The sequence below is a fragment of the Adiantum capillus-veneris genome, chromosome 24, assembly GCF_014529385.1.
Source record: "Adiantum capillus-veneris isolate H3 chromosome 24, ASM1452938v2, whole genome shotgun sequence".
Taxonomy (NCBI): Eukaryota; Viridiplantae; Streptophyta; class Polypodiopsida; order Polypodiales; family Pteridaceae; genus Adiantum; species Adiantum capillus-veneris.
Genome location: NC_140954.1, coordinates 77,901,473 through 77,921,305, shown reverse-complemented (window position 1 = coordinate 77,921,305; position 19,833 = coordinate 77,901,473). Strand labels below are relative to the sequence as shown.

Sequence of the window (19,833 nt, the reverse complement as noted above, 5' to 3'; positions counted from 1 at the left end):
AAAGACAACCGTCAATCATTAATCATACCAAAAATCTCCAGCTTTTAGCTAGACGGCTATACAAGAAAGGTAATCGCGATATCTTGAGACTACGTATATAGCCGAAAAAAATGAATACTACCTGAGACTTGCTCATATACAACACACGGGGTTTCATAATAGAAAAACACAACATTACAAAGACTAATGAGACTTGGTGTCTACTGGATAAACATGGAAAAAAGTATCCATGATTACATAAAATCATGTGAAGCTTGTAAAGAGACAACCACTAGTGGAACACGCCACGCTCTTTAGAGTAATTGGAGCGCCCAAATGGACTACTTGCATAATTAGGAAAGGACTCTCAAAGGGGCCCTATAAGGAGGTTTGACTTTGCCTCTCTTGTCCAAAGTGGGCAACCCGGTGAAGTACATAAACGCTTTGTCAAAACCCATCAATCAACATATCATTGGAAAGATCTTAGAAAATAGGTTATAAATCTCCAAACACCAGCAAATTTGGAGTTGATTTGTAGAAGTCATGGCCTCCCCACTGAAGCTGAAATGTGGGGAGAGGTTCCATATAAGACAAAGTTATCAATTAAAAAAATGGAATCTTCAAAAACAAATCTGTTAGCATGCTATATACAATGGATAGATCTTGATGAGTACACTCTAAGTCCAAAAGGTCTTGCAAGTTTTGATTTCATTTGCAAAAATTTTAGCGTGCACCCATTTTGAACAAGAGGGAGAAAGTTAAAGTCCTTATAGGGCCCATTTGAGAGTCCAAAATTTCCCCAATGTATTGAGTACTTAAACACCAAAAGCTTCCCGGAGAGATTGACTAAGGCAATAATGAAAACTATCAAGGAGGAAGCAAAACACTATGTGCTGATCTCAAACCAACTGTACCGACGGGGAACAAACAACCAATTGAGGTTGTGTGCTAGTGAGAGCGAATATTTCTCCATCCTAAAACAAGCACACACAAGCCAGTCAGGTGGACATTTTTCTGCTGACAAAACAACAAAGCCGATACTTCTTGCAGGAATATGGTTGCTAATGATGTTCAAAAATGCGAAAACATATGTAAAACGATGTGATGAATGCCAACGCACTAAAGCACCTCTGCGGAGAGATGAAATTCCCTTACTACCAATAATAGGAGCTCAAGCTTTTGCCAAGTGGGACATAGATTTTGTAGGCCCTATCATACCTCTTGCATATCGCACACACGTTCAATATATTATAGTAGCAATAGATTATTTGACCAAACGGGTGGAAGCGAAAGCAACACAAAAAAATGATGCACGGGCTACGACACAGTTCCCGTTTGAAAACATCTTTATCAAATACGGCCGACCCATTGAGATTGTGAGTGATCGAGGAACCCACTTTGTGAACATTGTCATTTAAAGTTTACTCAATGAATTTATGGTGGTTCATTGTAAATTAGCCTCCTAACACCCACAAGCTAACTGACAAGAAGAGAGTACCAATAAAATCTTATGCATGATGCTAACCAAAATAGTGAGTGACTCAAGAACTAATTGGGACCTAAAGCTACACTCAGCGTTATGGGCTTACAGGGTAGCATTTAAAACTTCCATTGGAACCTCTCCATTTAACCTTGTGTTCAAAATAAATGTTATTCTACCCATGAAATTCTTAATTCCCATATTTTGAGTTGCAACACAGCTAGGTTGGATGGGACACAAACTTTCTAAAAGACTAGACATCTTGGAACAACTAGACGAAACTAAATTAAAGGCAGTAGTAAGGGTAGTAAGGATATATGTCCAAAAACAAAAAATGAAGGCTTTCCATGACCAACATATAATAAGTAAGGAGTTTCAAAAATGGGATTACGTATCGGTGTATACCCTAAAGCAACACTCCAAAAAACTCAAAAAGGGAGGGATGGGGTCTTTTGTGATCCACGACGTAAAGTGGCACCATCAAAATTGCAACATTGGTAGGTGAGGAGATGCCTAATTGGATAAGTGGATACAGGTTAAAAAATTATCTTCTCCCATTGACACAAGAGGAGCTAGGAACAATTCATGTGGCAGCACAGCAGAAGAATCGAGCCCATGCTATTCAAGCACAGGCCAAGGAGGAAGATTAAGTTGGAAGGAACAAGCCAACCATAGGAAAATTTGGCAGCATTGCAAAGGCCTCAATCCTCCTCCAATAGCATCAATTCACATGGAACCTACATGGCTTGGTGGTATGGATGTTTGAATTATCCTTCAACTTCTTGATGGTTCCACCGAACGAGCGCTAGTAGACATCGAAACACGAGCCAATGTCGTCAAATACTCGACGTTGCCACGGAACCTCTAACACAAAACCAGATCGAGCTCAAGGCATCCAATCAAGGGACAATGCTGAGCATGAGCCAAGCCAATTTATCAATCAATGTCGATGGTCGAAGCTTCCCTTGTCAATTTGATGTAATGGAAGATACTGATCTTAATGAAGCAGTGATCTTTGGAGTACCTTGGATGCACACATACAAGGAAACACCAAATTGACAGAATGACACATTACAACTCAACTTCAATGACACATCCTTCACTACTCCATTGGCGCAAACAGGTCACTTTTGGGAAATTCAACCTCTTTTAGGACAATCTAAACCTACACCTTCGCGTTCAACCAAGGCAATCAGAAAGGTTTGGGTCAAGAAGACCCTAATGCAGTCAAATCCTAAACAATTATGAATTTCCAAAAGCAATTTTACCCACTTTCAAACACAGTTTAGTGGTTATTACCACCCTTATGCAACCCTGTGATCACCCAACTTTATCTTGAACCAACTTCTTTATTTGGGATGTCACTAAAAAACAATTGGTTCTCTATCACTCAAGGCTCTCTCTTTTGAACTTACAGTTTCTTCTCTCTCATTGTAGATCATTGCACACAACGCTTTCTTTACCATTCTTAGTCGTGGCAACAACAACACCTCCACATTCTCAACAACGCAAAGCATATGGAAATCAAGCTACAAGCCAATTAGTTTGATTGGTTTCTCTTGCACTATTAAAATTTTACAGATTGGACAAAAAAAGTGTAACAAATGCAGTATCCACAAGTAAACTTCAACCTTCGATCGCAACTAGCAGCAGCTCCTTAGCTGTACTTTTAGTTGTATCCATTGTTGTCTTTGTTAACAAAAGCTGAGGAGATTCTACATGGGGTCAATATGTTCAACCAAAACAAGGATCTGGACAATTATGTGATGAATATCAACTTCAGTTCAGAGTTAGCTTTGCAGAGCCCGGAGGAATGTTATGCTAAGTCGATAGTGTTGTACTTTATGGGCATACAAATGATGCCCCAAGGACTATGGGATTGGACGTATGCGACGCTCATAAGTAGAAATGAGGTAGGTAATTTCACAGCGGTTGGCAAAGGTTTCTATGTGGCAGCTTGTACATCTGAGCAAACAGTTTAGCATCTTATCATGAGAGGAGGTATATAGGGGGCTTCCTTTTTTTGCCTATGCCATGTCGTGGACGTCGGAGTTTTTTCCCTAATGAAGAGTTTATGGATTTTTGCTCCGTGTAAAAACACTAAAAACCATCTCTCTGACTTCATGCCACATTCACTCCATCACCTCTATGATGGGCCGTGTGCTATTCATCTATGGTACAAATGTTAAGGTATGCATATTATGGAACATGAGTAGACCCATCCCCAAATATGTGGATCTCAACATAGGATGCTTTGGAACCTTTCGGCAAGAGCTGGCGTTTATCTCTTTCCTTAATGCATGTTACCAATGTCACAGAATTGGCCACTATGCCAGGAGTGTCCTGAGGCTGTGATTGTCAACAAACCGGTGGTCAAAACCACTTGGAGGTGTGTATCAAGAGATGCCAAGCCACCTATGGCTACGAATACAAGCATACCAAAGGAGGAGTTAAATGATCGGGATAAGGATGCAATGATTAGAGGAGGAGTTAAATGATCGAGGTAAGGATGCAACGGTTGACGAGGGTTGTCATCCTTCAACAGAAAAGCACGAGGATAAGAGTAAGGAGGACAAAACCTTGCATGAGACCTTGACAATCAATGAAACCCATACACACAACGGCTTAGTCAAAGACAACCACATACCTAAGATAAATCTCCTTAGCAACCTTGTTGGTGTCCCTGGCTCTTCTTACAGTACTAGTCTGATAAAAAAGAAGTAGCTCTCAACCTATGGGTTGTGGGTTCAAATCCTATGTTGGGTCCCCTCTAGAGGGACACCTGATGTTCATGTTGCTAGGGCTCTTGCCCTTGAACACTCAGTGCATCCTCCTCATGGGGTAGGTCACCCGAGGAGGAGGTTCCTAGCTTGTTACTACGTGTTCTCTCCATTGTTCCCAGTAAATGTGGTGCATCAATTAGTTGGCCATGGTGATGCCTACGCGTGGCTCTTCCCTGATGGTACGTGGCCCTTGTCTGATCATGTTTCATGGCTAATATTTGGAAGGGATAAGTACCTCCCCTTGTGGGCCGTCTATTGTGTTGTTGTTTTTTTTTAAAGAAGAAAAAAAGAAGTAGCTTTCTATCGTTATCTTAAAGCTATTTTTGAATGGGTTGTTACCTCCTTGTAAAAGGTAGGCTCATGTAGTCTTGTCGTCTTTAAGTCCCCATAGCAAAGTCACTTTGCATGAGTAGTATTGTATCTTTCTCCTTTTTGTTTGTACAAATAACCCACATAATGTGGCAATTGATCATTTTAACAAAAATTTTAAAAAATCCAAAGTTTCACTTAAAATGCTTTTAATAAACTTTTTGTTAATTTCACCATTTCCACATGGCAAAACTTGGTGTGGGTGTTCTCCAAAGCAATCCTAAATAATCATGGTAAAAATCAATGTGAATATCTATTTAAATGAGTCTTGAGCTCATGTACTGTTATTCAAGAGGGAACTCGGATAAACAATCTACCACACTTGGGTGATAAAGAGAGAATTTTAATGCACTTTGGAAATGTCAGAAGATCTATCCTATTCAGCAAGGACCATTATCAAATTATGGCATAGTGGATGTCATCACCTAGAAGCAAGCTTCAATTGTTGGAAGAAGTACATACATGTTGGCACTATGCAAGAGGTCTGTGTTTACTGATTGGGAAAATAAGATCTCGAAATACCAGTGGCAAAAATAGGTGCATCATTCGCAAAAGATCAGCTTTTGCCCGAGTAGATGATCCTCCTCATGCACTAATTATTCTTTGCACCAAATCTCGTTCAAGTATAGATCTTTAAGGTCTCTTGGGATTTGTTCATGCTATGTTAAAATGTCTCTTCTTCTTCTTCTTCTTCTTCTTCGTGAGAAGAGAATAAGTAGGTTGAGAGCAACCTTTGAGCGTTGTAGCATTCCATTAACCTGTTTTTAAAAATCCACATTGAAAAACATACAAGAAAAGGCGACATACAAGCGCTTATTGTCGGGAGGAAGCAAAAAGAATTTGTGCAATCTCAAGAGCATAAACTTGAAGAGGATCATTTTACTCGAATGCCCAAGAGCATTGCAGAGACATACCTACACCCATACATACATATGTACATGTAGGCAGTTGATGGACTATTGACTGGAGACATACCTCCATGCACATGCAGGCAGATTACTAGATTGAGCAAGCCAGAAACAAGGGGAATTTTTTCTAATGACCTCACCACCAAATCACATGAGCATGGTTTGTAAAGGGAGGTCCACCTCTTCTGCAAAGCAGAGCCCTTAGTGTTGCATGTCAGCCATGAGGGATGGAAATATAATAAGCACGTGGCAATGCGGATTGATGGTAAGAATCACCTTTAACCATCTTCCATTCCAATTTCACAAGGCGCTCGTGTTCGAGAGGTAGAATTTTCAAAACCTTTGCAATCGTGCGATGTGCTCATGGTTGAAGATGGTCTTCATGGCAAGTCATTAAGCTACTCCAACTTTCTCAACAATGCTTTAGGTGCCACTTGCACAATACTTTCTCCCTCATAAAACTCAAGAATAGCCTAGCATAAAAGGATTGTAAGTTACCAATTATGGGATTAAACCCTGGCACAAAAGATTATACTTCTTTAGCACGTTAATATTAATTAAACAATGAAGGTCAAAGCTTTCCAAGCAATGTTCAGGAAAAGAGTGTGTCAGCTTACAATCATGCTGCTTGAAAATTCAATAATTCCCATTAGGAGCAGGTGGAAAAAGAAATTCTCCCTCGAAATTGTGAAAGCTGGTGTTAAAATACCTCTTTCAAAAATTTTGTTTGGGGATTGGATATGGTTAGGAAAATGATTTTTCCCAAACACTGTTTCAACTTGAAAACGTGAAGTGACTTCAGCGAATTTTACACAAAGCAATGAGCAATGCTGTATATATGTACAGATACAGAAGGTCACAAATTCAAGCCTTGCATGAATCGCAAAACAAATTTTACCCAAAGCAATGAGCAGTGCTGTGAATGAAGATATACAATTAAAGTCAAATATAAGATGACCTTGGTTGAAACTTACATCAATACTATGACAGCTGACAAACATGATCTCTTCAAACCCATGAGGATGACCGCCAAATGGATCTATCGCCAATGTCATCACCACGGTTTGTGAATAGTATTTCCTATTTCTTCTTCTGCGGTAGCCGTTGCACCACTACCTATATCCCATGCCAAAACAAGAAGAGAGATTAAAATTCCCAAAATCAGTTTAAAACAAAGCCAGCAACAATTTATACCTTGCCAGAATTTGTCTTATCCCCAACAATGGTTTGGCAAGAAAGCCTCCAAGTACCTGGCTTCTGAAAAATAAGTAATTACAAAACGGACTGTTTAGTTAATCTAGCAAAGTTAATTTAAAAAACATACAGTTTACACTGAGCTTATGTTACTACGTTTCACACTCCAAACTTTATGTAGACCAACTGGCTGACACTATGGGTGAGTTAGAAGGTAGCTAAACCCAGGATGTAGCTTGCTAATCTCTACTTCCATTGGGGCATTGATTGGCACCCTGACATGTACCCTGCACAACCAAAATTGAGAAAATAGGAACTGGCATGGTAGGTAGCTCGACACCTTTACCAATAGTATGAGAACATGACCTTTAGAGGCAAATGCTTGAGACAAATCAACTTTTGGCCTCTACTTTCCAGAGCAAACTAACAAGACAACCAGGATTAATGCAAAAATCTATGCTACTGACCAAAATTTAGAACTCAATTCCCAGATTCTGACCCTGAAAATCAAGGGCCAATGAAATTGTAACCAGGAGATTTATGAAGATAATACAGGGGATGCACACGCGCACATCTCACAAACAGCGGCTCTGCGTGCTGATCACAAATTGAAATGTTAGCAGTACAAATACACAAAAATGTCCCACTGCAGCTAGTTCATGCATTCAAATATTGTGAGGAATCATAGACTCGCTTCATGTCAACATTGTGGAACATGGAATCTGTGGTATGGCAACCCTAACTGAAGCAGGAAGTTTACGCTCCCCAAAGACTCTTGCAAGGAGCATCTTTCATCTAAACTTGCTTTGAGCCATTCAGCCCTTTAGTTTGTCAGTACCTTCTTCAAGTAACGCTCTTCAGCATCTGTCCTTTCGTTGAGTAACTCACTGCCTTCCAGCACCTGGGACCAGCGATAACATATAAGTTCAATTTACTGCATGCTTGAGTGTGAAAAAAAGGAAAACTTGTCTAAATTTTCATGTCCATTGAGAAGCCAGGAGCAGACCTCAACAATACAAGTTCCACAGCTTCCACCACCACCACAGTTCATTATTTTCCCCTGAATTAAGTACCAAATTACCATTCGAGCCACTTGCCCAAACCAAAAAGACACTGACAATGAAATAGTAAATCACTCACATAGAGGTCGTACAGCTCTAGTTTTTGCTCATTCATTACAGTTCGCAGTAGCTTCTCTCCACTCCCCACTGAAATTGTATCTGCTTTAGGAAGGCCATCTTCTCCTTGCTCTAACTTCACATGAAATACACAAGGCAAAAGCACTTTTGAGTGTAAATAAAGTACTATTTTTTGTTTTATTTCAGCTCCAGAGCCAACAATATTACAAACACAGATGAAATATGATGTTAGTATGCAAGCAGCCTACCTACCTTTTCGTACAGGCACAGTTTCCCCCCACGCACCCACCCCCAAAAACCCAAAAAATAAGGGGGAAAAGAAAAACTCCCGCAGTTTGACATAGGATAGAGCTAGTCAGCTTGATGCACTTTATGATTGTACTTCCCTCAGCATATAGATGTGCCCCCCCACCCCCAAACCACATGACCACATTTTGTTACCTTGAACTTTTGTCCAGCCTATGAGACACACACAAGTATATTTGATTCGTCTCACAGGCTGACTTTGGCCTCTAATAGATGTAAAAAGATCTCTCTCTCTCTCTCTCTCTCTCTCTCTCTCTCTCTCTCTCTCTCTCTCTGGATAGTTTCCTACGACGTTAAAACAATCTTCTTCTTCTCCTTCTTCTCTCTCTCTCGCGCTCGCGCGCGCTCAACACAGGATAGCGAAATAGATCGACAAGAGAAAATTCACGAAGTAGGCAGAAAACAGAACAAAAAGAGAATCTTATTGATGTACGATAATTACAAAAGGAGCATAGCTCTATCTCACAACCTCCCTACCACCCTCGAACTATCTCACTCTCAATCACGTCTCACTCTCAATCTCACACACAATGTCACTCTCAATCATGTCTCACTCTCAATCTCACACACATTCGTAATCAGAATCATAATAACGCAGCCTCTACTGATGATGGAGACGGTCTCCCAGAATAGGTAGCCGGAAAGTTCGTAGAAGGGTCCAAAAGAGGCGTCTTGCACACGACCACAAAAAAGGCACTAAAAATATCCCCCACATGCCAATTTGTAAAAATTGAAAAACTTTTTTCTAAGTCCTTAAATATTGGTCATTATCAACGGCCCGTAACTCCCAAACGGCTCCGGATCTGTCTGGGCTCCATCTCACACGAAATTGTTTGCCTCGTCGCGCTTTTCGATAGTCATGTGACATGGAAAAGTCACATCTTGCTCGGATTCTCCGAAAATCAACCTGCAAGTTGACAATTTCTACAAACACGGTGTAAAATAGCATTTTCTCACTTTTTTCTTAATCTACGGGTTGAAACTAGCACCAAAATGATGGAATCTGAAAATACTCAAAGAACCAATATTTTTCCTTGTGTTTAAACTACGCTTCCTACATACAAAACTTTTCCAAAATCCGATCTTAACGCCCTCAAAAGTGGCTCCCAAAGTACGCCCCCCGTCAAAATTTGAAACTGAACAAAACAATCAAAATGAACTCCTAAAACTGTGACAAACTTTCAAACGACCATATTTTACTTCAAACAAAATTTATTCCTAAAACTTTGAAAACAAAGTCCTACTACATTATCCTCTAATCAAAAATTAACTTTGTCTTAGAAGGAGGGGTATCCAACATGCAAAACATCTAAATCAACCCAGGAGACATTTTTTACAAGATACACATCCCACGTAACCAAAACTTCAACAAGAGTTCTACTTCTAAGTTGCCTAGCTCTATGATCAAAAATGGTTTCTGGTTCTATCTTCAATGACCCATCATCACAAAGATTATAATTCTCTTGCAAAACAAACATACTTCTTTAGTAGACCTACATGGAAAACCGGACGTGCTTTCACATGCGCAGACAATTCAAATTTATAGGCAAGTCATCCAATTATCTTCAAAACTTTATAAGGACCAATGAATCTTGGAGACAATCCCTTATCCTTACCAAGAGTCAAATTAGTACGCTTAAGACGATGCTAATCATAATACAGCGTTTTCTAGACTTCCTTAATGTGACGCCTAATCTTGGAAAGTTCTATGTCCATTCTCTAAAGCATTTGCTTAGAGACTTCTACCCTCTTCTCAGAAGCTGAAGATTTTAGAGGAGTAGAATAGTTGCAACCATACATTGCTTCAAAAGGTGTCTTTTGAATAGACGCATGCCAAAAACTGTTATAAACAAACTCACTAAAGGCAAGTAGTCTATTCAATTAGTCTTTCTCCCACTCACGTATATCCTAAGCATGTCTTCCAATACCTGATTTACCTGTTTTGTTTCTCCATCCGTTTGAGGATGAAAAGCAGTGCTTCATTCCTAGTTTTGTTCTTAAGGGCCTGGAATGTAGCCTTCGAAAAGTTAGGAGGTGAAATTAGAGTCACAGTCAAACACTATGCTCTTGTGCATACCATGCAATCAAAAAATCTCCTTAACAAACAATTTCGCAACATGCAAAGTAGTATCGGTCTTCTTCATTGGAAGAAATGTGCCAGATTTTGTTAATCTATCGATCACAACAAAAACAGTGTCAAAATTTTCTCTAGTTGTAGGTAATGTGGTGATGAAGTCCATTGGTATAGATTCCCACTTTTTACCACGGGCATCTAGAGGTTGTAACTCACCAGGTAAGTGTTTCTGCTAAACCTTCACATGTTGACATTCTAAGCATTCACGCACATGCAACAAGATATCAGCTCGTATGGTTGGCCAAAAAAATGAGGTCATGCAATGATGAAGTCCATTGGTATGGATTCCCACTTTTTACCAGGAACATCTAGAGACTGTAACTCACTAGGTAAGTGTCTCTGCTCAATCTCCACCTGTTGACATTCTAAGCATCCATGTACATACAACAAGATATCAGCTCGCATGCTTGGTTAAAAAAATGAGCTCTTTACTTTAGCATAAGTTTTATTAAAACTAGGGTGTCTTGCAAACAGTGTTGTGACTTGCCTACAAAATTTGATATTTTTAAAAGGAATTTGCAGACACACACAAGCAATCATGATAATACAAGTTATCCTTATACAAATAAAATTATTCCTCAAAACATCTCTCCCACATGAGAATTCAAAATAGAGATAATGTTAGAGTAGAAAGGATCGTTATTCACTTCACTTTGAACTTGATTAATCAAATCACTATGTACAACAGAAATCAAATTACAAATAGATATTCGACTCAAAACATGAGCAACCTTGTTCTCTTTTCCAGTAAAATATTTAACATCAAAATCATGCTCACACAATAGTTGAAGCAATCACTTCTGCTTATTATTGAGTAATGACCGAGTGAAAATATAATTAAAGCTCTAATGATCACTCCTTAATTTAAATTTCACACCAAGGAACAAATGATACAATGTTTAAAAGCACGAACAAAAGCTTCTAATTCCAAATCATGCACAGGCTAATTTACTTCATGCCTTCTCAATTTCCTAGATTCATATGCAACAACTCTTCCCTCCTAACATAAAACACATTCCATTTGTTCTCCGCTTACATCACATGTTGTCAGAGAATTGAAAGTAAGGTGCAACGGAAATTATAGATTAACTAAAATAATCAATCAATTATGTAACATTGAGCATATTTGAGCATGACAATTGCAGAGCATGCATTAACTTAGATTCAATCACACATCACAGAAGTGTCAAAACTGTAAGAAAGAGAGAGAAGAATTTGACACCAGTAGAGGGCTAGACTTTTTGGAGCCGACACCCCTCTGAAAAGACATTGTATTGATAAATTCTTCTTTTTCAGAAGAGCTTCTGATCAATACAACTAATTAATCGCACTTTTAACTGCACAAATTGAAGAGACAAAAGCTCTAAAATTTGGCACATTTTGCGATTACACTTTTCACCTGAAACACCTCGTTGAACTCAATCCCAAGGCCCTAAACACCTCGCAAGTAATAGGATCTGTGAGATTAAGCAAGAATCAGGTTGGAAAGAAGATAAGTAAGCATTAAAAAGTAGTAACCTGCATAGTTAATTATGTGAAAACTTGAGCAACCATAGCTATATAGACTTGTGCGTGTCTGTGAGTGTGTGTGTGTGTGTGTGTGTGTGTGTGTGAGAGAGAGAGAGAGAGAGAGAGAGAGAGAGAGAGAATGATGAGCCTTGAGAAGAGCATGGAGAGCTTCTTTTGGCTAAGGATTGCATGGAGCTTCATGAGACAAGAAGACAAAAGTTTCCCTAATCTCTCCAGCGCAGCCCTGCAGAAAAACAAAGAAAACTCCCTCTTGCGGTCCTCAAATGAAAAAACTCTGAACTACAAAGTTGTTCATCTCGCCGTTTCCGATAAGCCGTGCAGGTCCTTTTTACAGAAACGCTTTCTTTTTCGAGTTATTCCAAAAATACTCACCCTAGGCCCTGAAAGAACAATTTTCTACTTTTTTAGAGCTACTACTCTCACCTTCTCTTTTGCATGGGAGGTTTGTGGACCATATCCCTTATCTCCACATAGCTTTAGGTTGGCAAGTGTCACAAATTGATGACGTGGCAGTGCCGAGACACACACACACCCAAGTGGCTGACAGTACAAATCTCCGCTATGCACACTGACTGGCTGACGTGGCAGTGCGTACAGAATCTCGAAATAAAAGCATTGGCTATCCAGACTGCCATAAAACGTGTTGCATGCTGACGTGGCAAAATTATACGGAATTCCGCGATTTTCGCTACTGCTTTTTGGCAGCCCTAGATTTTGGGAGCCATTGCTTTTGGAGCTCTGCTTTTAGCAACCCTTGTAATTTATAAATTGAACCCAAGGGGTTCACTCTCGAGAGCATCTGGACGCAGAGTCTAAGAGCGAGCACCCACTGGCTATTGTACTTTGCTCAAAGATTAAAATAAAAGAAATACCGAAAGGGGCGTCAGTCTTTGGGGCCAGTATCTCTTCGCACGGAGCTACGTCGGGCCGTGTCGACTCTCTTTTGATTTTGTGAAGTGTTTTGAAGTGAATCTCTGTTTTGAGACTTATGGATTCGAAAAGAAATATTCGACCTCTTCTGCAGCCGTTGAGGCGAGAGGAGGCAACACAGAAGATTTAAATGACCTAACAAAAGATGAGTATGGGCCACCTCTACCTACACGGTATGAACTTTTGGAGATGCAACGTCGACAACAGGCTGACGATTGCACAAAGCAGATGCTTTAGTTTGCTAAAGATCCCCACTTGGCAAAAATTTTGTCTCAGCAGTCGATGGCTAAAGTACATACTCAATGGCAGAAAGCCATTGAACCACCATTTAAACCGGCAATCAAGAAACCTCCTACTCCAAGGATGTTTACAGAACAAGAACTTAAAGATATACCTTCGTGAGTTCAGAATAGTCTGAACTCACGAATTATAAGAGGGAACTAACTAAATCACTTTGTTTGCTAAAATCACTTTGTTTGCTACGAAACAAAACAGATAAAACAAAACATTATTAACTTAAAAATGTCTTTAGAAAAGGCATGTGTAAAATAAGTTGGCGCAACTTACTTGGCTTAAAACAAGTACTCAACTTTAAGCAAAAAAAGGATAAGACATCTTAAAAACTTAATCCTAGAAATCAAACTTCACACAACAACTTCTAACGGAACACATTCTTAAGTCCTCAGGTAAGCTAAATACGAAATCGAAAAATGAATACTACTACAAATCTACAAAGAGCAAAGAACCAAACTTGACAATATGTAATCTCAACTTCGTTGCTTATCCAAACAGGAAGAATAAGATTATTACCTTTATCATGCATAGCTTGGACAACAGCTATGACATCCCTACTCACGTCGTCAGTGCCCAAGAGTAGGTGCAGGTTTATACAGAGGTTATTCATGCTTTGAACGTACTCTACAAAACCAACGGGTTGAGTTTCTATCACCCTCTGGAGGTGATGGGCATACTCAGCCATGATAAAGGCTAGCATTTGTCAAGCTATAGTAAAAATACTAGAAGCGCTAAAGATGAAAACAACAACATAAGGTGTTATTAAGTCAAACAATAAGTGGGCTTTTTAGCTCCCCACTTCTATTGAATTTACTACTGATTATCTTGAACATTCCAAAGGAAGAAACATTAAAAATAAACTTACTACGATGCAAAAATGAACGAACATTTTTCATGATTCTTTTGAATGAGTATCCTTTTTCAACTAGTAAAGAAACAAGATGGCAAGATTGAACAACAAAAGTAGATTTACTAGAACAAAGACGAGAAAATCTAAATAGTTGAGAGCAAATGACACCATACTTAGCTAAAAGAGAAATGTGAGACATATGGATGATTTTTAGATTGGCATATTCTGGTTCAAGGCGCTTATCATAGATATCTACTTCTAATCCCAAGGGAGTCTGAAAAATCTTAAGGTCTAAAAAGGCACAACAATCACTATTTGTGGTACAGTTAAGTTCACAAAACTCCTTGGGATAAATTCCTCCGCCTACAGAACTCGAATTCAAGTACATAAAATCTTGAAAAGAAGGAACGTCAGGGACAAAAAGATCATCTACAAAGCGTCTTACATTGCATAACTTGTGCACAAATATTGGGCAAGTGTTAGCAAGGACAAGATGCTCCATAAAATCAAGCTCATAAGTAACAAGATAGAAATTAGCAAGAAAAACAGCACAATTGGTGCCCATAGGGATACCAATTGTTTACTTGAAAAGAGAGTCGCCGATGGTTATATATAAATTGTCCAAAAGAAAATCTAACCAAGATATGATGTCAATGTCATCTACAATCCTGGTGAATCTCTTTCTTCCTTTGTCTACATCTACATTCTTATTTTTTAAACCATAAGAAGTCAAAGTTCAAGGCCGACTTTTCTACTACCAATGCCTTGTACCTATCCTTCTCAAGCTTGTACGCAAAAACTTTTGAGATTAGAGACTTGACTCTAAATTTAAGGTCCTCCAAATTTAGCTTCGTGTATAGCATAGTAAAGTCAAAAGTTTGGAGACATAAAGGAGAAGATTTCTCCTTAAGCTTCTTGAAGAGTTCAAGAACAGGAATCACACCTACTGAATCATTTAAAGTCCAACTTGAATCGGTAGGTACGTCTGCTTCCTTTAGTATATTTTTCCACAATTCATTTACGCTAGGTAAAATGGCTTTGAAACAATAACTAAGCCATTTGGAAACCTCGGTCAAAGAGGTGTTACAAGAAGCAGCTATAAATCTAGGATTTATAGGGTTCTTGTGGAACTTCCAAACGGTATATAAAAAAGGTAATTTAGGCTGGCACTTGAAACCAAAAGACTTACAAAAGTCTTGATGTTTCAAGATAACCTCTTGCATTGAAAGATCACAATCATTGTAAGTCTGAGAATTTACTTCACCTAACAAGCATTCTAAATAGAACTTTTTGCACGTAACAACAAAGTTATTAGAGCACTTATCTACATAAGAGATTACAAAATCACGATGAAATTTTATAAGAGCATCACGATCAGAAGAAGATAAGCTATTCCTTCCTGAAGAAGCGTTCCAAGAGCAGGATGCTAATTTCAAAGAAGCTTTCTTGAGGACTACAGACTTCCAATGGGTAAAAATACCTTGAACTCCTAAAGACTCCTCAAACTTTACTACGAAACTAGAAATTCCTTTTTCTATGGCTTTGAGCAGGCAAGAGTCATTTGAGGAAGGGAGCCTATATTTAGTACCTCTTGAGAAAGATCTTTCAAGGAATCCGAAGGAAGGATAGAACAATCGGCACTAACTACATGACCCAAAGCTCCATTTACGTAAGAAGAAAAGGCAGTTTTACTCCAAGGGCAATCAATACTTGAGATTGCTAGCCTTTCTTGATTTTTAAGATTACGTCCTATGTCACTATAGTTGAAATCTTTTTGTCCTAAAGTTTTCACATATTTGAAAGCTACGACAGGATGGTTCCATACCTATAACATTTAATGGTCTAAAAACTTATGTGTAGCGGAAATTAGCATGAACATAGTGGGCATTTCATTAGAATAGATTCCTAATGAGAATTACAAGAGTGCTTGGGTGAAGAGAGCAACAAAAAGCATAACACCTTGTTAGATAGCATCAACAATACTTTCAAAAGAGAGAGAAATTAAGCTATTGACAACAGTTGAGGACCGGATTTGCATGGAGCCGGTCCCCCCTCCAAAAGGCTTTGTATTATGGTTTCTCCCATCAAGAGAGACATTGTACAATACAATTCTTTGTGTTCCTTCAAGACTAGCTAGTGCAATGAAGATGAAAGCTTCATACACTAAGCAATACACTTAGCAAACACAACTTTAATTATCCCCGTTCTCAGACCCAAGACCTCACACACCTTCGAAGATGGTGAGAGCTAGCAGGGTATGAGAGTAGATTGAGAGGAAGGAGTATCTTACGAGAAAGATGTACATCTCCTCACATAATCACTCATATTAGCATAGCTTAGCTTAGTAATTAGCTTGGTAGAGGAGATGAGCATGCATTGAAGCTTGGCTCTTGGTTGGATTTGCATCCACATGCCAAGAGTGTGTTGATGTAGGCTTCTATCTCACAAGCTTGGAGTAGGTGATGAGCTCTCCATTAAAGCTTGGGAAGAGATAGTCTTCTTTACTTCACACATAGACTGTGTGTGAGTGTGTGTGTGTGATAATGCCTTGCAAAAATCAGCCCCCTCTCTCTCTTGGGCGAGCCCTCTTGCTATTTACTCTTGCAGCCTCCTCGGACCTCCCCAAGTCAAGCCAATGGCTATTAAGCAGCATTAAGTGATAGCCTTCTGACATGTGTCCCCCTTTCCACTTTTGTGAGAGCTTTAGGTAATTTAATAATTAAACTAAACTCTCATTGGACCCCTTTACCTCCTGGCCAATAGGAATCAGGCAAGCCATTGGGCTCCTGAATGCTCATTGGACCCCTTGGGAGACTGTCCAATAGTCTTCTAGGAGACTTAATTCTCGTTGGTTCTTTTATTAAGTGTTTTTAAATTAATTAAACTAGATTTACTCTAGCCTAATTCTCATTGGTCCACCTCCAAGGCCATCCAATAGGAATTGGGCACACCTTGTGGGCATCTGGGCTAGGGAGCTGACATGTGTCCCTAATTCCCTTTGGGTAAAGGGAGCCTGTGTGTGTGTGTGTATGGCTTTCTCTCTCATCTCCTAGAAGAAAGGCTCCCCCCCTCCCAAGTAGGGATTGCAAAGACTTTTTGGTCACACACAAAGCATCCAATTTCCTCTAGGGTTGACCTTTGGACACAACCTTTGAATTTTGGAACCTTAGCATTTTGGAAGTCTTAATGGGCTGAACCTTAGGGTCCTTTTAGCCCATTGTTGCACATGGCTCTTTTGCAGATGGCCCCCCTTTTGGATCCCTACAGTGGCCGGTCTGCTAGCTTAACCAATATTCTAGCTTTTTCTCCCCTGGCACTTCCCCACATTAAATGATCAGTTTAATATGAGAAAATCATTTAGGAGAATTAGATATTGATTATTATGACAATACCTTTCTCACACAAGGAGGGAGAGCATCCAAAGCTTCTTGAGATCTCAAAATAGAGCTTAATCCAATCTTGTCTAAGTCAGGGGAGGTAAAGATAGTTATCAACAAATCTTTCTTTCCAACCAAGGGATTTTTCAAACTAGGACATTTGGACTTCAGAAATTTACCTAACAGTACTCGAAGTTGAGTACTATGAGACTCTCTTAGCTCCAAATCTTCATAAGAGTAGTTCTCAAGGGTATACAAGAGCTTAAATAGGATCCTTATATTATACCTTTCAAATAATTTATAAGAAAAAGAACCCAATTCCATGGCTCTAGATAGGTAAATCAATCTCCGTTTGAAATCTCTATAAGAAAAAATTATATGGTTAGAAGGGTCATCACTCTCAATTCTAAAGATTGAAGCCCTAGGGAGACCTTGTACTCTACTAGAAATAGTGTTGTGCAAGACAACTAGACTGATTTCAAGGATAGAAGGCGGATCTAAACGAGAACCTTTAGGAATCCAACTTCTTTTAAACTGACTTGAAGGGAGAACTAACTCGGGTTTCGGATGCCTTCGCCAAAGCATAGGTTTCTTATGGTAAATTGTCTTATTTTTCTGAACTTAAAGAGGTGGTTCAGACCCAGATCAGTCAGCTTTTGGACACAAAGAATCAATCGAAAAAGCAATTGAAGAAGCGCAAGAAGGGGACAGACTACCCTAGTTACTTGGGCCGTCAATCTTCTTTTGCATCTGCAAGAAAGCAGAAGAAGCGTGTGCGTTTTGAAGGACTACCCAGTTCTTCTTCCTCTTCTTCTGACAGTCCTTCTAGCTCTTCTGGCTCGAGCGAGGAGGATAGAAAGGGTAAAAAGCGAAGCAAAAAGCAAAGCTTCGGGAAGAGCAAGAAAAAGGCAAAGAAACTCAGATTCCGATCAGATTCTGAAAGCTCTACAGAGGAGTCATCCTCTGACAGTTCGGACTAGACGACCACATGTTTCATGCGAAGAAGAAGCACTTCTATAGAGCCAACCAATACGACGAAGACAAGAGCAAGAAGAAAAAAGAATTTAAAGAAGGTGGATAGTCGATAAAATTTGAATCCTTTTCTGGATTCCGAGATGCTCCGAGGGCTTTGGCCTTTATCCAGCAGTTTGACATAGCCTTCTCAGGAGGGCATTACTTAGAGCGCTCCAAGATCAAGAGGGCTGCATCTTTTCTCAAAGGAAATGCTCGAACATGGTGGTCCGCTCTTCTTCTGAGGAAAGAAGCTCCAGTCAAGTGGTTGAAATTCAAACGGCTCTTTATTTCTTCTTAGCTGACCCAGGAGTACGAACGGGATGTTAGAACAGCTTGGAACCATCTTTGAATGACCAAGGGAGATTCTTTGGATGCATATTGCGAGAGGTTTTGGGACTCTTTTCTACCAACCTCTTCATTTAAGAAGGTCATCTTTAAAGAATAGATTGAGCGGTTTTGCTACGGACTCCCTACAAAGATCTAAGATTACAGCCTTGAACAAAAGTCGGATTCTATTCAAGAAATTAATGGATTATGCAAAACGGGGTTTCTTACATTCGCGAAATTTGACTTACCCCACTGATGAAACCTTGACTCAAAGGACCAAACCTCCAACAATAAAAGTAGAAAGAAAAAGAGTTCCGAGGAAAAGAAAGATACACGACCACGACTCACTCTTAGAGAAAGGGCTAACTATCTCAAAGAGGTGAAGTGTTTTGGTTGCAGGGAACAAGGGCACATCTCCAAAAAGGCACAGCAAGGACAGACTGAAGAGAGGCCAGAGAGTTCTAGAGCAGCACAGGAACGTGGCAGAAAAGGCAAGATGAAAGCAGGACTGGTACCAGATTGCATGGGAACTGACCCAAGCCAGATAGATGAAAGTACAGAACTTTGCCGAGCTTGGGGCAAAGTGAGATCAGGAAGCTCTTATCTTTTTCGATGGAGGAGCCAAGGCCACCTTCATTTTACCTGAATTGGCGACACAGCTCGAGATTACGCACGACAGGATGGGGCCACCAGCAGAGGCAATTCTAGCGGCACCCGGACGGGATGTAGCCATTACACTTGTCATTAGCAAACTTCGTTTGCATTGTTAGGGGTATTTAGGGCACGAGGGCTTTTACATCATGCCTTTAGAAGGGTGTGACGTCCTCCTAGGAGTCCCTTGGTACCATAAGAACAACGTCGTGGTCGATTTTCGGGCCAAGAAAGCAACTTTGACAAATTAAAAGGAAAGAGATATTGTACTAGATGTAAAACTGAAGGGTGAGTCCGTCCCTATAGTATCGGCTTTGGCCATTTCCAAATTAATGAGTCAAGATATGCAAAGGGGAAGCAACCTCTGCAAACTTTCTACTGAACCGCCTGTAGTACGAACACAAGCCCAAGAAGCTTCTGACTTCATGGACATTCTTCAAATCGGGCCAATCACAGATAGTCTCTATCTTGGCCGGGTCCATCTACACTCCTGCTGCCGAGACAATGTGTCCCAAAAAGTGTATCTTTGGTACGAAAAATTCACTTTTCGTCACACTAATCACCAACT

General features: G+C 39.8%; 1 protein-coding gene across 1 annotated transcript in view; it reads right to left on the bottom strand.

Annotated features, from left to right (window-relative positions):
• Window positions 1-6,325: 6,325 nt before the first annotated feature.
• LOC147426624 (photosynthetic NDH subunit of subcomplex B 3, chloroplastic-like) overlaps window positions 6,326-19,833 on the bottom strand; it is a 35,073-nt gene continuing 21,565 nt past the window's right edge. The window contains exons 2-6 of the mRNA XM_086498565.1: window positions 7,854-7,967; window positions 7,720-7,773; window positions 7,552-7,614; window positions 6,714-6,776; window positions 6,326-6,635 (exon numbers count right to left, since the gene is read on the bottom strand). Coding sequence (XP_086354691.1) covers window positions 6,600-6,635; window positions 6,714-6,776; window positions 7,552-7,614; window positions 7,720-7,773; window positions 7,854-7,967 — 330 coding nt within the window. The 3' untranslated portion in view covers window positions 6,326-6,599. The remainder of the gene's footprint in view (window positions 6,636-6,713; window positions 6,777-7,551; window positions 7,615-7,719; window positions 7,774-7,853; window positions 7,968-19,833) is intronic.